At 39.6% G+C, this 15463-nt stretch overlaps 1 protein-coding gene across 3 annotated transcripts in view; it reads left to right on the forward strand.

Moving 5' to 3' along the window:
- The window catches only part of PCDH15 (protocadherin related 15), a 475582-nt gene that overhangs the window by 217492 nt on the left and 242627 nt on the right, over nucleotides 1–15463 (forward strand). For all 3 annotated transcript variants that reach the window (XM_060241241.1, XM_060241242.1, XM_060241243.1), the window contains exons 12-13: nucleotides 3334–3468; nucleotides 4378–4527. In XM_060241241.1, the coding sequence (XP_060097224.1) occupies nucleotides 3334–3468; nucleotides 4378–4527 (285 nt within the window). The remainder of the gene's footprint in view (nucleotides 1–3333; nucleotides 3469–4377; nucleotides 4528–15463) is intronic.

The following is a 15463-nucleotide window of genomic DNA, read 5'->3' on the forward strand; positions in this document are numbered from 1 at the left end:
ATTGCATTTTTTTACCAATTTTAAACACATGCTTAATAGAATTTGGAAATTGCTTGTTCAAATGATTGTATAATTTTATAGCGGTTCCTCCCCGCATTGAAGTGTGTTTTCTGCCCTCAACAACTAATATTTATCTTTTCTACAGAGTAATTACCAAAATTACTACACCTGATTCTCTCACAGAATAATTTTGATTGTTGTGCAATCATGTCCTTGGAATCATTCTCTCTCTTCCTGCTTCCCTTCCTCCTTCCCTTCCTCCTCTTCGGTGGCTTGATAATGGAAGACTTCCACTTTCATAGCAAACTGTGTTTTATATCCTACCACTCATTTCCACAATGGAAGAGCACTGCCATTGTTTAAAGTGCAGGCGATTTCTTCCAGCCCCCTCCCCCCCACTAATTTGCTTCCTATACTGTTCTTGAGAGAACCCCCAGGAACTGCCTTTCAAGGAGGTTCAGTGGGCTAAAGCAGGAGAGGGAAAAAATAAGATTAAATGTATCTCATTGAATACAAGCCAGTTGTTTGTCACTGCATTTGAATTATAAACTATGGCTTCTTGTCTTCTCTCTCATAATCAAAACCCTAGTATATTCCTAAATTTGGAATCCTTTTTAGGCAAGAGTACAAGAGCCATAGTTTATATTTCATACATAACAACAAACTGGTTTCCTGTAAAAGTGGAAGTATTTTAATTAACAAGCTATGCGTAAGAGAAGGAGCTGGGGAGAAGGGAGCATGGGAACCTGAGGGAATGTGCAAGCTCATTCAGATAACCACAAGCCATGGTTTGTGAATATATCTGTATCTTGCCACAGAGTGGAAAAGCAAGTGAGTGATTTCTTCTTTCTTTGCACCCATGCTTCTTCTAAAGCCCAGAAATGTGTGTCACCTGGACTGTGGAAAAGATGCAGAGGTGTTCTTGCTCTTCATCAGTTCCCAAACCACCCAGTCCCTTTTAGGCTGTTTTGACACATGCTACAGAAGCAACTTCGAGCATTTCTTTCTTTTTTGTGTGAATGTTGAAAGTTAATGTGGGATTGAATGTTGAAAACAACCATTAATAGATCAATTTAAGCACCATGTCTGAAAACAGCCTACATTTCCCCCCTTGTTTACTGCATCTCTTCCAGGCTGTTGCAGTGGTGGTGTAATACCAATTGGAGCATGGGAGGTGGGGAGGGAGGGAGAGAGAGAGAGGTATTAGATGAACTTGTCTTTCCAAGATTTTGATGATACATATTGCAAAAATGTTTAGAAAATAATTGCTATTACTTGCAATAAAATAGTATTAACAATTGGAATGGGAAATACTTGATGGTGTGACTTGGGAGCTGAAAACTGGTTATGAGAAATAGCATTTCAGAAATGCTGTTTTGGAAGTCTTGACCATGGCAGCACAATCTGTAGTGCTACAGCTATGGTTCAAGGTGTTGTTTTATTTATTCAGAAATATAAACTTCTGTCAGATCTTAAACCTGTAACAAACTACGGGGAGAAAATCTGCCCTCTCTCAGGGCCCTGTCTATTTTGGAAATTTTGTTTTATAATCCATGGTCATTGTCTTAAAAAAAATGTATTGTCAGGTCATACTACTATGGAGGGAGACACACCAGGCTGAAGGCCTTTGCAGTGATTTGGAGCGCTTCTATTGCTATGGTTCAAATATTACAAATCTTGCAAGAGTTACAGTGCAATCCTAAGAAACGTTACTCCAGTCTAAGGCCACTGATTTCAATGGGCTTAGACTGGAGTAACTTTGTTTTGGATTTCACGGTTAAAGTGCAGGACTCCATCCTATTCAAACTTGGTTAATTTAAGGCTGAATACAGCCAACCAACACAGGAACTCCCCACAGGTGGATTGTGTGTTCACACCCGCACATCTGGGTCCTGCTTTGCTCCCACCCTTATGTCATCCTCTAGCACCTCTCTGCCGCCTTAAAAAGCTACCACTTACTAAGTGGTTTCAAATCTCCAAAGTGCTTCTCTGTCACCTTTCCTGGCCATCTGAACAGCCGGGGAGTGCCAGGGAGGGAAGCACCTCCTAAAAGCTTGAGTGGTCTGTCCACTTATACGGGTGCATACAGCCCATCCCTCTTCTGGCAGTGGGGTGCATGCTGTCTGACCATCCCAGTGCACCTTAGACTGTGCCAGCTTTTTTTTTTTCTAAGCTGGGAGGCTGCTGCCACAAGCTGCCCATCTGTACCCAGCCATAGTGAGTTTTGCCTTGCTAAACACAGTTAAGATTTACTTCTAAGTAAACATACATAGGATTGCACTACATTTTTTTTGCTTCATTTCTTTTAAAAAAAATCAAAGTAACTGTCCATTACCAGGTGATGTAAGCCCCTTTTCTTCTGATGTAAAAGAAGATCCTTTGTTTTGCCTTTTTTGTGAATTATCCAAGTAGTCAGCCGTGTTGGTCTGAAGTAGTAGAACAAAATAGGAGTCAAGTTGCATCTTTAAGACCAACTTAGTTTTATTCAGAACGTAAACTTTCGTGTACTCTCTAAGAACACTTCATCAGATGAGGAATCTGGTACATAATCTGTACCGGATTCCTCGTCTGATGAAGTGTGCTTAGAGAGTACATGAAAGCTTACATTCTGAATAAAACTAAGTTGGCCTTAAAGGTGCAACTTGACTCCTATTTTTTTTGTGAATTGTTTGCTTTATGGCCCAGAAAGGGAATGCCTCCATCCCTTGATTATAGAATGTGAGGAATAGCTTCATACTGACTGCCAACAAGTCAAAGCTATTGTGCACAAAACCTACCGCATTAAGCCTACTGGCAGGATTCTCCAGACCTTCAATAAACAGATGCTTTGAATCCTAAATTGTGATCTTTCCATTGGTTTGTTTCAAAAAAGAAATAGAAAAAGAACTACCTTTGTAGCAAATATGTGGTCAACTGATGGTGAAGTTCTGTTGCCATGATCTAGGACTTTGTTTGGGTTGCAGGTGGGAATAGTTTCCTCCCTCCTTCCCCATTGCCACCTTTTAAAGTTTGTTATTGTAGTAAAAGCTTCAAATATTTTCTTGCCAAAATAGCATTATGATCAGATCTTGAATTATTTTGAAAGAATGTAGGCTTTTTCTCTAGCACTGCTGGTTAAAAGGGGAAATGGTAAGATGGGGAATAGGGCCTCCCTTCCTCCCTCCAATTCAAGCAGAGGGTGTAATTGCTGTAATTTCAGTATATTGTATTTCCCCCCTGCCCCCAATTCATTTTGTCAGTTCAGATATTTAGCACTATTATTAAAACAGCTCCACTGTATTCTACTACCCTACCTTTGCAAGTAATAACCCTTCCCTTTGTTTCTTTTTGAAGACAAAGGATCCTGAGCTCCATCTTTTTCTAAATGACTACAATACATTCTTCACTGTGACTCAGACTGGCATAACACGCTACCTCACCTTACTTCAACCCGTTGACAGGGAGCTCCAACAGCTGTACACCTTCTCGGTAAGCAATCTGGGTTTCGTTTTTGGCCCAGCACAACGGGCATTCTTTCAAGCACTGGAGTTCACTAAATGGCAAACAATGCATATTATTATGTGAGATGGGCTTCCCACAGCCTATTGTCACCCTGACTGTTTTTACCCACATTTAAATAAGTGGACATAATCAAGTGAATGCTAGCTGGAATTATGGCGAAAGCACAGGGTATCTCAACCTGTAAGTAATAATTTGGAGCGTGCATGCATTAATCAATGACAGCTTTTTGTCTCCATTATCCATATTTCCCCAATGGCAATTTCATAGGCATTATGCTAAGCCAAGCCCAGGTTTGGCATGTAGGTGGGATTTAACTGCAGTAGAGAAAAAGATGGATGGAGACATCTGTATTTTCCCATGCAGTGTTTCTATCAGCTGTATGGCGCACTTTTCATAGGGAAATAGCAAAAGAAGAATTGATTAACCTGGCCTCACAGCACAGTGACCTTTATTAAATTTAGACCCACTTTCCCACTGCTGCTTTTCAACTAGAAGATCTACAAAAGGGAGCTGGACTTTTATAGGCCCATTGACTTCAAAGGGCATAGAAGGGTTTAAATCCACTTACACTGCTAAAAAGTTGGGTGTGAAGAGGTCCTCTGAGAATCAAAAAGAAAATAGATGCCTGATTGGAGTTTTCAAAAATTATTTCCTGTGATACATTTCACATGCAAAATTCAGTGAGAGAAAACTTCAAAGTAATAGCTTTCTTATTTCTTCTCAGCACTGAAGTTGATATGTAGTTGACTGCATGTGTGGATTTTGCAATAAAACCAAAAGTATAAATAAAATAAACATCAACTTGAGTTTTAATGGAATTAGAACGTTCACTTGTATTTCTGAACAATTTCCTCCTGTTGTCTGCTTCTTTGGAAGATGACAGCTTCTGATGGTGTGCAAGAAAGCCCACCAGTCACAGTCAATATCATTGTGATTGATGCAAATGATAACACTCCAACCTTCTCCAACATATCATACAATGTCAAGATTTACACAGACATGAGGCCTGGAGAAAGTGTCATCAAGGTAACTGAATTGCTTCTTGCATTTGTTTGCTTATGTGTGTGTGTGTGACACATTCTTATGTAAAACTTATAACAGGGCATGCTGAAATTTTTTTAAACACCCCTTCAGATAAATGGAACAGGGTTTAATGACCAGCCCTTCACATATTCTCTATAGTACTTGTAGGGAGTGGGAAGATTGATGGGTTATTAGAAAGTCTGGTTGGCTGACAAGCTTGCCAACTGTGACAGGATTCTTCCTTAAATTCCTCCCAGGGCAAGTTCCAAGTCCTCCCCCAACTCATATGGCACATCTCAGGCAATTTTAAGTCAGAATTGTTGAATCCCAGTAAGGTAGTTAAGGCTCTTCATGATTATATGGTAATGCCTCTTGCACTGTCTCTGAAAAGAACAGATGCTCATTCCTCCTTTGTTGTTCAAGCATTCACTGGCTCTGTTTTCTTGTCACTGATTGGGAGCATCCATATAAGCACACTGGACTAGTCAAGATTTGATGAATATGTGTTTCTTGCAATAGAAAATGTGAAATGGCTCAAGCATCAGTGTATACCTCTTTAGAGAGGAAGAAAAGTTATCCCTGAGAACATCCATGGACTGTAAACTGAGGGTTGTTTCACATTATATCTTGATGTAAGCGCATAAGATATTTGAAGAATTCACTTTAAAAAAACATACAGTGTGAACTGTTTACAAAGACATGTGTTGGTTTGGATCCCAGCTGAGAAATCTAAGAATGGCTAAGACTCTCTGGCCGTTTTCGCACTCACGTTTTACTGGCGCCACGACCATCCTGACGCCGGCGAATCTGCATGGATTTCGCACCAGAAGCTCCGGCGCTCCCAGAAGCGCCGGCTACTTCCATCGCTAAGCCAGCGCAAACGGAAATCGCAAAGATGCAGGAAAACGTTTGCGCTGGCTTAGCGACGGAAAGCGCCGGCGCTTCTGGGAGCGCCGGCGCTTCTGTTGCGAAATCCATGCAGATTCGCCGGCGTCAGGAGGGTCGTGGCGCCAGTAAAACGTGAGTGCGAAAACACCCTCTGAAATGTGCTCACAGTAGCAAATCTAGGGTTTGCTCCTGCATAATGCTTGAAACAGTCATAAAGTGCTGGTAGACCTGATAGGAAAAGTAGATTGAGGACAGAGAGATAAGCAAAATAAAATGAATAGATCTGAGAGAGCATTATAATTTCCAGTTTCAACACTTGATCCAAAAGCAGTTTCAGAGAAATCCAGGAAGAAGAATGACTGGTTTACCAACAGCAGTTTCCCTTTCCACTGTTCTTGCAGCAAATCTACCAGCTGTTAGTGGTGACACCTACTGAAAGTATCACCCCTCCCCCCCAAAAAAATTGTAGGGTATATATGCCCACACCCTTGGACTGCAGCTGTAGGCTAAACATCTACTAAACTGGAGAGCCAGTTTGGTGTAGTGATATGGAGTACAGGCTCTAATCTGGGATAACCAAGTTTGATTCCCCACTTCTCTGCATAAAATCAGTTGAATGGCCTTGAGCCAGCCACAGTTCTCTCAAAGCTCTCTTAGCCCCACCTGGGTTTCTGTTATGGGAAAAGGAAGGGGAGATGCCACTCTGAGACTCTAAGTGAAGGGTGGGGCATAAATCCAATCGATAATGATGATGATGATGATGATGATGATGACGACGACGACGACGACGACGACGACTAAAATGACCACCACCACCATCACAACCCTGTGTCTGAGCACAATGTTCATGAAGTGTTCAGGTTTTTAAACTATTTTTTTGTAATCCAGGCATTAGTCAGAAAACAGACACTTTTTAATTCTAATCTTGATACAGTCTCTTGCTTTGTGAAAGTCAGGCATAATCTAATGTCTGGCATTTCTCTGACAGTCTAGGAATCATTCAGAGTATCTTACGGAAATATCTCCAGGAAATTCAAACTTACTAATATTATAATGTTTTATAAAGCATTCTTACCATGTACTATGCACCAGAAAAATGGTAATGTATAATGGAAAATGGGAAGGGACAGGAATGTAAAGAACTCTCATATTTTCAGTGCAGACGTCAGTTTTAGCCATTTTCAACAAGAAAAGTAAAATCTGCAATGAGAGGAACTACTGTTCTTGCTATTGTTTTGGACATAGTTGACTGTCTTCAGGATGGGGGGGGGGGGGAAGCATTGCATAAGCACCAGATATATGAACTTGTACTAAATATCACTGAGTTTAAATGAGGATTTACTTTAGCTTTTGCATTGGGAGGGCTGAGCTTTGAATACACTATTAGAGTATTCCTCCAACTGAGTTTTATAGTAAATCTCTAATACACTCTCCACCCAATCCAGAGCCATCCTTTAATCACTGCTTACTAGAATTATATATTTATGTGAATACAGAAATTCAGACCAGTAATTTTGTTTATATTGTAGTTGGACAGCTAATTCTTTTAGGCTACTTTGAAGATAATTGTTCCCGTTTCTTCATCTATGAATGCCATTATCTTTACTTACCACAGACTATTTATCTAATTCTGTTGATTATCTTCTTGTTACTACAAAGACAGAAGGCATTCAGATAAACGAGAACTTAGCCATTGATTCCAAATGAATCAAAGCCATATGCTTTCACATGCAATTAAAGATGACAAGAAGATGAACTAATGGGCACTCAAGAACTGAGAGATGCAAATCCCAAAAAGATTGGGACAAGGTTAGAATGGGTCACAGCAGCAGGGAGCTCAGAAAAGCCACTTAGCATCCCAGTGGCTGTTTCAGATCAGCAACCACTGAGTTGTGTCAGCCTCTTCAGCTTTCTTCCTCTTAACCCACAAGTTTATAAGCACCAGTAGGGCATTCCATCATAAGAGCCTAAACCCCCCTACAAATTGCCATCTTCAAAGCAGGAAAAGAAAAGCCAGCTGATTCTTTTTTAACTTGATGGTGGTCCAACATGCATTGTGTTCTTTTTAAGCATTTAGTACGAGCAACAGAGAACACACTTGAATTTGTGCGACAGGCCAGCTGTATGGGCCCAGCCAGGACAAGCACCACGGGGGTGCCTACCAGAGTGTCTGACTAACCATCAGCCATGGCAACTAGATTTTGGGGTACCCATCATGGAACTGCCAGTGGAAAGAGGGTGGCCCGACATGCACTCTGTGGAGAGGGCATACCCTTGAATGGGTTGATGCATGGGCCTGACTGGGCTGATGGGGAATGGGGAATGAGGCTCCAGAGGAAGAATTAATGGTTGGGCAGGGCCTTAAAGGTGGTAGTATAGCACACCTGGTGGTTGTCAGCAAAGGAAGAGGAGATTGACAACTTGTAGCCAGGTTGGTGAGTGTAACTAGAGCTCGCTGGCAACTACAACCTACCGGCATCTGGAGTGTTGATTCCACTCCAGGGAAGGTCAACCCCTATGGAGTCTATTGCGACCAGCTATCGTACATGTGGCAAGGAGATGCCCATCCCACGTTTGTTCATCTTCTGTTTCTAGCTAGTGTAGTAAAATTTGCAAGTTTTGTTAGGTTTGTTGAAATTGCTTATTTTGTTAATTTGAAAAAGATACATTTTATAAATTGTTTTAAATATTCTTGTTATTTAACTGTTGTTTTGTATAAGAAAATAAGAAAATTTTAAGTGGAAAAAATCTTAAATATCCATCATAGTAAATGCTGTTTTTGTTTTATAATCAGCTGCTCAAATTCAGTTGCATCTCTTAGAACTCTACCTTCAATACTCATGATCTTGTTTAGTCTTAATTGATAATCAGCCAGTAAATGTTTACACCTTCATCTTTAATATCTTGCCAAGACTTGATTTTCTCCTGAGATGCCATATGTCAAAAAATCATTTTTATTTCTCGAATTTATATCATAATGTGCCTCTGCTGGGAACATACGCAAAGAGTTTGAGGGGCTCAAGAAATTCTGGCATGTAAACTAGATTCTCAAAAGTCATTCTCTGATCAGGTGAATTCTTCCTTGTGTTATGATCTTTTTAGTGGATTTCTTAATTCATAAATAATTGTAAAAGCCATCAAGATCTGCTGGTTCTTGTTTTACTATTCCATGTCTTGGGTTTTTAATCCAGTCCACAGTCCAGACCAGACCTTCTGCTTGATAATATAATTTTATATCTGGGACTGCTAAAACTCTTCTCTTTTTCTCATCGGGCGTTTTCCCACAGAGCTTACCATGGAGCGACGTCTCTCTTCACCGCGCAGCGTCTGCGCGGATTTCCCACCAACTGCTCCACATAACCAGGAAGAGCCGCGGCTTTTGCGTTACTAACGTAAACTGGTTTTTAGCGGTTTACATCTGCGACGCAAAAGGTCCAGCACTTCCTGGTTCTGCGGAGCAGTTGGTGGTAAATCCTTGCAGACGCTGCGTGGTGAAGAGGGACGTCGCTCCGCGGTAAGCTCTGTGGGAAAACACCCACCTTGTAATATTTCAAAGCTTATTCTTGGTTTTTCGTTATTCCCTATAAATTTATTAATCTGTTTTTGCCACTTTTTCAATATTCTTTTTTCTATATACATAGGCAGTATTTAAAATAAATGGTTTCGTTTTGGAAGCACATTCATTTTGATTGCAGAGATTCTTCCTAGCCATGAGATTTTTAGGGTTTTTCTTCTCATCTTAATAAATCTGCTTGTATCAGTTTCTAAATCTTCTGGTAGTTATTTTTTTAAAAGATTACAGTTTTACCTAGTCAAATATTTAATAGGATCAGTGACTGTTGCGCGCACTTTGCATTCTTTATAATCTCTTATTTTTGTTGTGTTAAAAATTTCATTATCATTTTTAGGGTTTTTTCCTGTTAATTTTATAACCTGATAGGAATCCAAATTCTTCAATACATTCAGTTACATAATGTAATGGTTTCTGGGGATTCAAGACTGCATAACTTTTTCATTTTGAACTCTACATTATCCACTTTTATCCCCTTAATTCTGTCATCTTGTTTAACCTTTATAGCTAAAATCTCTATTACTAGTATAAATAATAAATTAAATAAAGGAAATCCCCAACGTGTTTTTTTTTTCAGTTGCTTCTGCTAGTCTCCCATTAATTAAAATAATTGCTTGTTGGTTCAAACATATCCCATGCATCCAGAATGCAAGACCACAGCCCATATTTTGTAAAACGTTCAATAGGAAAGGTCATGATAAATTATCAAATGCTTTCTCTGCATCTAGAAATACAAACACTGTTTTCTTTCTCTTCTTATTCACAAATTCAGTTGCATCTATTATAAATTATATATCATCGTTCATCAGGGCTTTTTTGAGCAGGAACACACAGGAACGCAGTTTTGGCTGGCTTGGGGGTGTGGCCTAATATGCTAATGATTCCTGCTGGGTTTTTTCTACCAAAACCCCCCTATTGTTCATGTATAGCTTTTTTAGCTATAAAGGTTAATCATTCATTAAGGCAAGAAATTTGTAGTCTAGAGCCACTGAAACTGCTCCTTATCAGATTGTCATGTTCCCCGGAAGTCTAAGATGCTCATCCCACATACAGGTTGTCTAGCAACTACCTTCTTGATTCTTTATTAGTCCCTCTCCCCTATTCATGATTTATATAATATCAGGTTTTACAGACCTAAGCATGAAGCTAGTTATGAAGCAAAGACAGTATCTCCTAAATAATGTTTGCAGGTATGGCATGGCAGTAGCTCCTCTTCCATGATATTATTGGGTGAGCAAACTTAAAGCACCAGTAGCCATTATAGGAAGTAGCTAGTGAAGGCCTCAGGACACTATCTATGATAGCAATTGGCTACATATTCAGCAATAAAAATTAGGTGGGGCATTCAGAGCAGTGGCAGAGCATCTATTTTGTATATGTTCAATTCCCACCATTGTCAGTTAAAAGTAATAGGTAGTAGGAGATGTGAAAGACCTCTGTCTCAGTCCCTTGGAAGGCCATTCTCAGTCAGAGTGGACAATACTGACTTTTGTAGACCAGTGGTCTGATTCAGCTTAATGCAGCTACATTTTGTGTTCAACTACCTTTTTGAATTAAAGGAGAATCCACAGAAGCACACCTACAGTTTATACATGTCTAAAAATATGACCATCAACTTGTTAAGTACCAGGCTAAAAAAGAATGAAAACAGTGAAATAACTTTGGATACCCACAGTAGTCTTCTATCATGCTTGAATGCCTTCATTTTGTTCAAGATATTTTAGTTTTCAAAACAAGGAGACACAAAGAGTTATTAATAAGGATGCGTCACCTTTTGGACAGTTAATAGTTTATTTTTCTTGTTAGTGACTGATCTCTAGAGAACCATGAGCATATCTGAAATTTTTAAAAACTAGTGTATCTATTTAGTAGCCTTCCTAAACAGCCAAGACATATGACTTGTGATTCATCAGACGGAGAACTTCTTCACCTAAAATATTTTTTCCTACTTGCCAAGGCTGTCAAGAGCTGTCAAGAGGTCATAAGTGTTGTTGGATATTTAGCATGCTGACCGATAGGAGGGAATGGGATGCTTTTCTAGCCAGGCAGAAAGAAACAGAATATTGAGCAAGGGGGATTCACTATCTGGGCGGACTGCCTGTGGATGAAAAATGAAGGCTTTCATATAAATGCTAATAGAGCTGTACTGCCAACACCAGCAGTAATCTGAAGAAAAGACATACGCTCGTAACTGTAGCCGAAAGAAAAGAATGGTTCTGATTTTGTCACGGAATTTTGATAGTGAGCCTTTTCAAATAATAACTATACCAGCAATACATTTTATATACCCTTTTTCAAGTGTTCCACATACATTATTTCAGTAATCACTATGCATTCTCTAAGAAGCTGACTAGTATAAATGTCCATGTGCTATGAATGGGGGCATGCAGAGCTGAAACACAGTGAGTTACCTAAGGCCAGTCAACATGCACAAGTCTAAGATAAGACTTGTATCTGGTATTTCCACTTCGGCTGATTCTGCACTCACCTTGCTCCAGGACAGGCTTCCATTTCTGCGCGAAGCAAGCTGGCGATTTCGCACCAGTTCCTCCATGCTATTTTGCATGCGGCAAACCATGATTTGCCGTGCTGCAGTGTGAACATGTGGGGTTTTTCAGGTTTACACTGTGGCGCAGCAAATTGCAGGTTTGCCCTGCAAAAAATGGCAGCATGGAACAACTGGTGCGAAATTGCCAGCTTGCTCTGGGCAGAAACGGAAGTCTGCCCTGGAGCAAGGTGAGCGTGGAATCAGCCTTCACCTACCAAAAAGGATAGGAAACCTCTGATTAACAGAAAAAAGGGCAGTACTGAGTACCAGAGGTCTCATATAGATAGTATAGGATATTATATTATAATGACCACATTATAAATATCAAAAATGCAAAAATATAAAAGATTATTCTAATTACAAAATTATGAAAACGTCAAAATGTGCCACAATAGCAATGGTTAAGATCACAATAATGGATTTGGTTTTTTTACCTACGGTATCCTATTCAAAAATTCTTGTAATCTTTTCCTTAATGAGCTATTCCTCATAGTTTTGTTAATTGGTGTCAGCTGTTCACCTCCCCTTTTTAGTCTCTCTGAAGCAATATTTTTCTTCATGTGCCTCCTACATTTACAGCAGCTGTTTTATGTGCCTATTGTAATTTGTTATGGTTTTGCTATCTTTTTGTTGTTATATAATGAATTCATTGAACTGATAGACTGTTTAAAAATCTTTTTACAGGCTTCTCCTTGAAACTACACAGTGCTACTATGTATTATGGATTCTTTTTTGAGTCTCTGGTATATTAATTTACTTTACATATTGTTTGAAAATTATGGTTTGCCTTAATTCTATTGGAATTTGTTATTCAATAGCCAGTTTGGAGTAATAGTTAGGAGCACAGACTCTAATCTGGAAGAACTGGGTTCGATTCTCTACTCCTCCAACTGCACCTGCTAGTGTGACCTTGAGCCAGTCACAAATTCTCTCAGCTGTTCTCTCAAGAGCAGTTCTTGAATTAGCTCTCTCAGCTCCACCTGTCTCACAGAGTGTCTGCTGTAGGGAGGGGAAGGGAAAGGAGATTATAAGCCACTCTGAGACTTCAAGTGAAGGGCAGGGTATAAATCCAATCTCCTCCTCCTTTTCTTCTTCTTGCCTTCAAACTTACCAGCTAAAGGTCAAGTCTGACCATTGAAGATGTGTGTGTGTGTACACACACCTGCAAGTCATGGCAACCTCTGGTGATTGACCCCTACTGGGGGGGCCTGGAGGATATTCAGAGAGGTGGCTGAATAAAGCCTTCCCTTATCCTCCTGACTGCTGGTACTTCAAGAATGTATCTTTTGACTGGCATTTTGACTGAGGGTGGGCAGCCCAGGAGAGCCCCTGGCAAGCAAGGTCTGCTTGGACTGGCTGGATCTCTAGATAGCCCAAGCAGGCCTCACTTGCCTGGGGCTCTCTTTTCTTGCATTGGGTTGCTTTTGGCTGGGGGGGGGCATATGCTAATGAGTTATGCTGATGAGCTCTGCAACCCATTTTTCTACAAAACAACTCCTATACTCTCTATATCAGACCTCTGGCACTCAGTACTTCCACTTCATTGCCACACTCTTACCCTGCCTGTCTTATCTTCTTCTAAACATCAACATAAGAGGGCTCATGGTACTTGTGTTATATTTATATTTTAAAATTTTCTGTATACAGGTATGCTAACTCTCCCACTTTGCATGGGGTGATTGCTTAAACTGATGGTGTATCAGAAAACTCTGCCACCTTGCAGAAACAAAACCCAAATTGCAGTGCATTAAGAGAAAGGTGACAGTGTCTATGACTATCAGGTTGGCTACTACCTGTGACAGATAGTCTGAGAGTGTTCATGGTGGGGTTTGGATGCAGAGTGTGGGAGTAAGACACTAGCTCAGGCAGTAGAGGTGACACATACATTTTCCAAGTAAATAAATCATATACATTTTTGAGTAATGCTAAACTGTTCAGTGTTTTTTCACTTCCAGTCCACAAACCAAAGATCATAGATTTTAGAACAGAAGCAAAATACCCAGTCACATAGACTCAGCCTTTCCAAAACCACACTTTGCAATTGATAAGAATTTTGCCACTGATAATATAATCTTTCATTTGTAACAGAAAGGAAATATGAAAACACAAATTCAGTTGATCTACTAAAAAGCTGAGAAATAAAAAATATCAGCAAATTAAAGCAAAGTCCAGAATAAAGGCAGCAAGATAGTGGTACTTTTAAAACATACTCTACAATATACGCCCTCAAAGATACCCTTCAGATTGAAGAATTTGCTTAAACCTGCTATCCAACAGAACTGATCTTGCTGGAGTAAAAACCTGTCAATATAATTATATAAAGTAATATATTTAGCTTGACAGTTTATTTGGTATGGAGTTAATCCATTGGACCATAGAGAGCTGCTGACTCTGAATTTTGGTGATCAGTACCATTAATTATCTGCAGTTCTGCACTATATTGCTTTTGGATATCCAAGTGATACAGGCTGCTGGAGAAAATAACACAAAGTGAGATTTTTATTGTCTATTGCAGATGTGACTTCTATTTAATTCAAAGAGAGATATCAAATATTTTTTCAATTAAAAATGGAAGGAGTTCACGTGTGATCCCACTTTGTGATACTTACATTATAAAAACAACACTAAACAAACTCCAAATTTCCTCTTACCTTTTTCATAAGTTTGGCTGCTAACCTCCAGGTGGGTGATAGAGATCTCCCACTACAACTTATCTCCAGGTGACAGAGATCAGTTCACCTGGAGAAAATGGCCACTCTGGATGGTGGACTGCAGGGCTTATTTTAGGCAAGAGCTCACAGGAACGGAGCTCTGGAACCTCTAAATTTCATTGTGCTCTTTCTTTCTTACCCCCCTCCCCCCGAAATAATTGCTTCTGGGCTCCATTGTTCAAACCCCCTGTGTGAATTTTGCTGAACTCTAAGATTTAACAAAGTAACAAGGTGGCTGCACAGTAATGGAACACCATAAACAAACAACTGTGCACAAAGAGATATAAACAATCGCTATTTCATTGAACAAAATACAAAGATACCCTGTGAACAATAGAATTCATAATTCTATGCCAATATAATTCATAAATAGTCCATAAATTAATGTGGCAACCAATTTTCTTCTGAGTAGTAGAAGAACCAAATCCCCATAAAGAAGGCTCCAAAGGTTGATATGTCAATGTGTCTGTTGACTTCCTGGTACACGTTTCACATCACAGTGCTTTCTCATAGAGGCAATACTGATTTAAATTTTAAACAAGAATACTTTTCCACTGACGTCAAGCTAAAACAACACACTTCTTACACCTCTTACAATAGGCACATGCTCATGACTCTAAAAACTCTAAGATTTGACAAACTTTCTAATATCCCCCCACACATACACACAAAAAAGGGAAAAGTAACCAAAACATAAAGCAGACAGACGGAAATATTCATCATGCCTCTTTGGCCACATATGAGAAAGTAATTTTAAAAGTATGTTGGGAGTAAGCATGGTCCCACTCCTTTTCATGACACTTGGTTTTCAATTTGATTAATGAAATATCATGTTGGCAAGAATGGATACCAATTCATAGAGCCATTCTCTTTGTCTTCTCTTCCAGATTTTAATCTTCCTATTTACTTTGCCAGTGTCATTTAGGTTTAACCTAAGTAAGTTTGTTCATACTTGACAATGATGTTAAAAGCATTAGGGCCACCAAAGTGATCTGATAAGTCGGTTATGCCATGTAGACTGGAATTTCAAAGGAAAGCCTGCCCTCGACAGTAAGAGTATAAATTTAGTTGGACCCTTTGAAATGCTACTAATAATAGAGTCAGTTGATAAACTGCACAAATGCACTGAAAGAAGCCTCTCAGCTGGCATTAATGTGAAATGTACTTGTTTGGGCAAGCATCCGTTCTTCTCAAATTACAACATTCTACAAGGGAAAATGG

Source organism: Heteronotia binoei, chromosome 6, assembly GCF_032191835.1.
Source record: "Heteronotia binoei isolate CCM8104 ecotype False Entrance Well chromosome 6, APGP_CSIRO_Hbin_v1, whole genome shotgun sequence".
Classification (NCBI taxonomy): domain Eukaryota; kingdom Metazoa; phylum Chordata; class Lepidosauria; order Squamata; family Gekkonidae; genus Heteronotia; species Heteronotia binoei.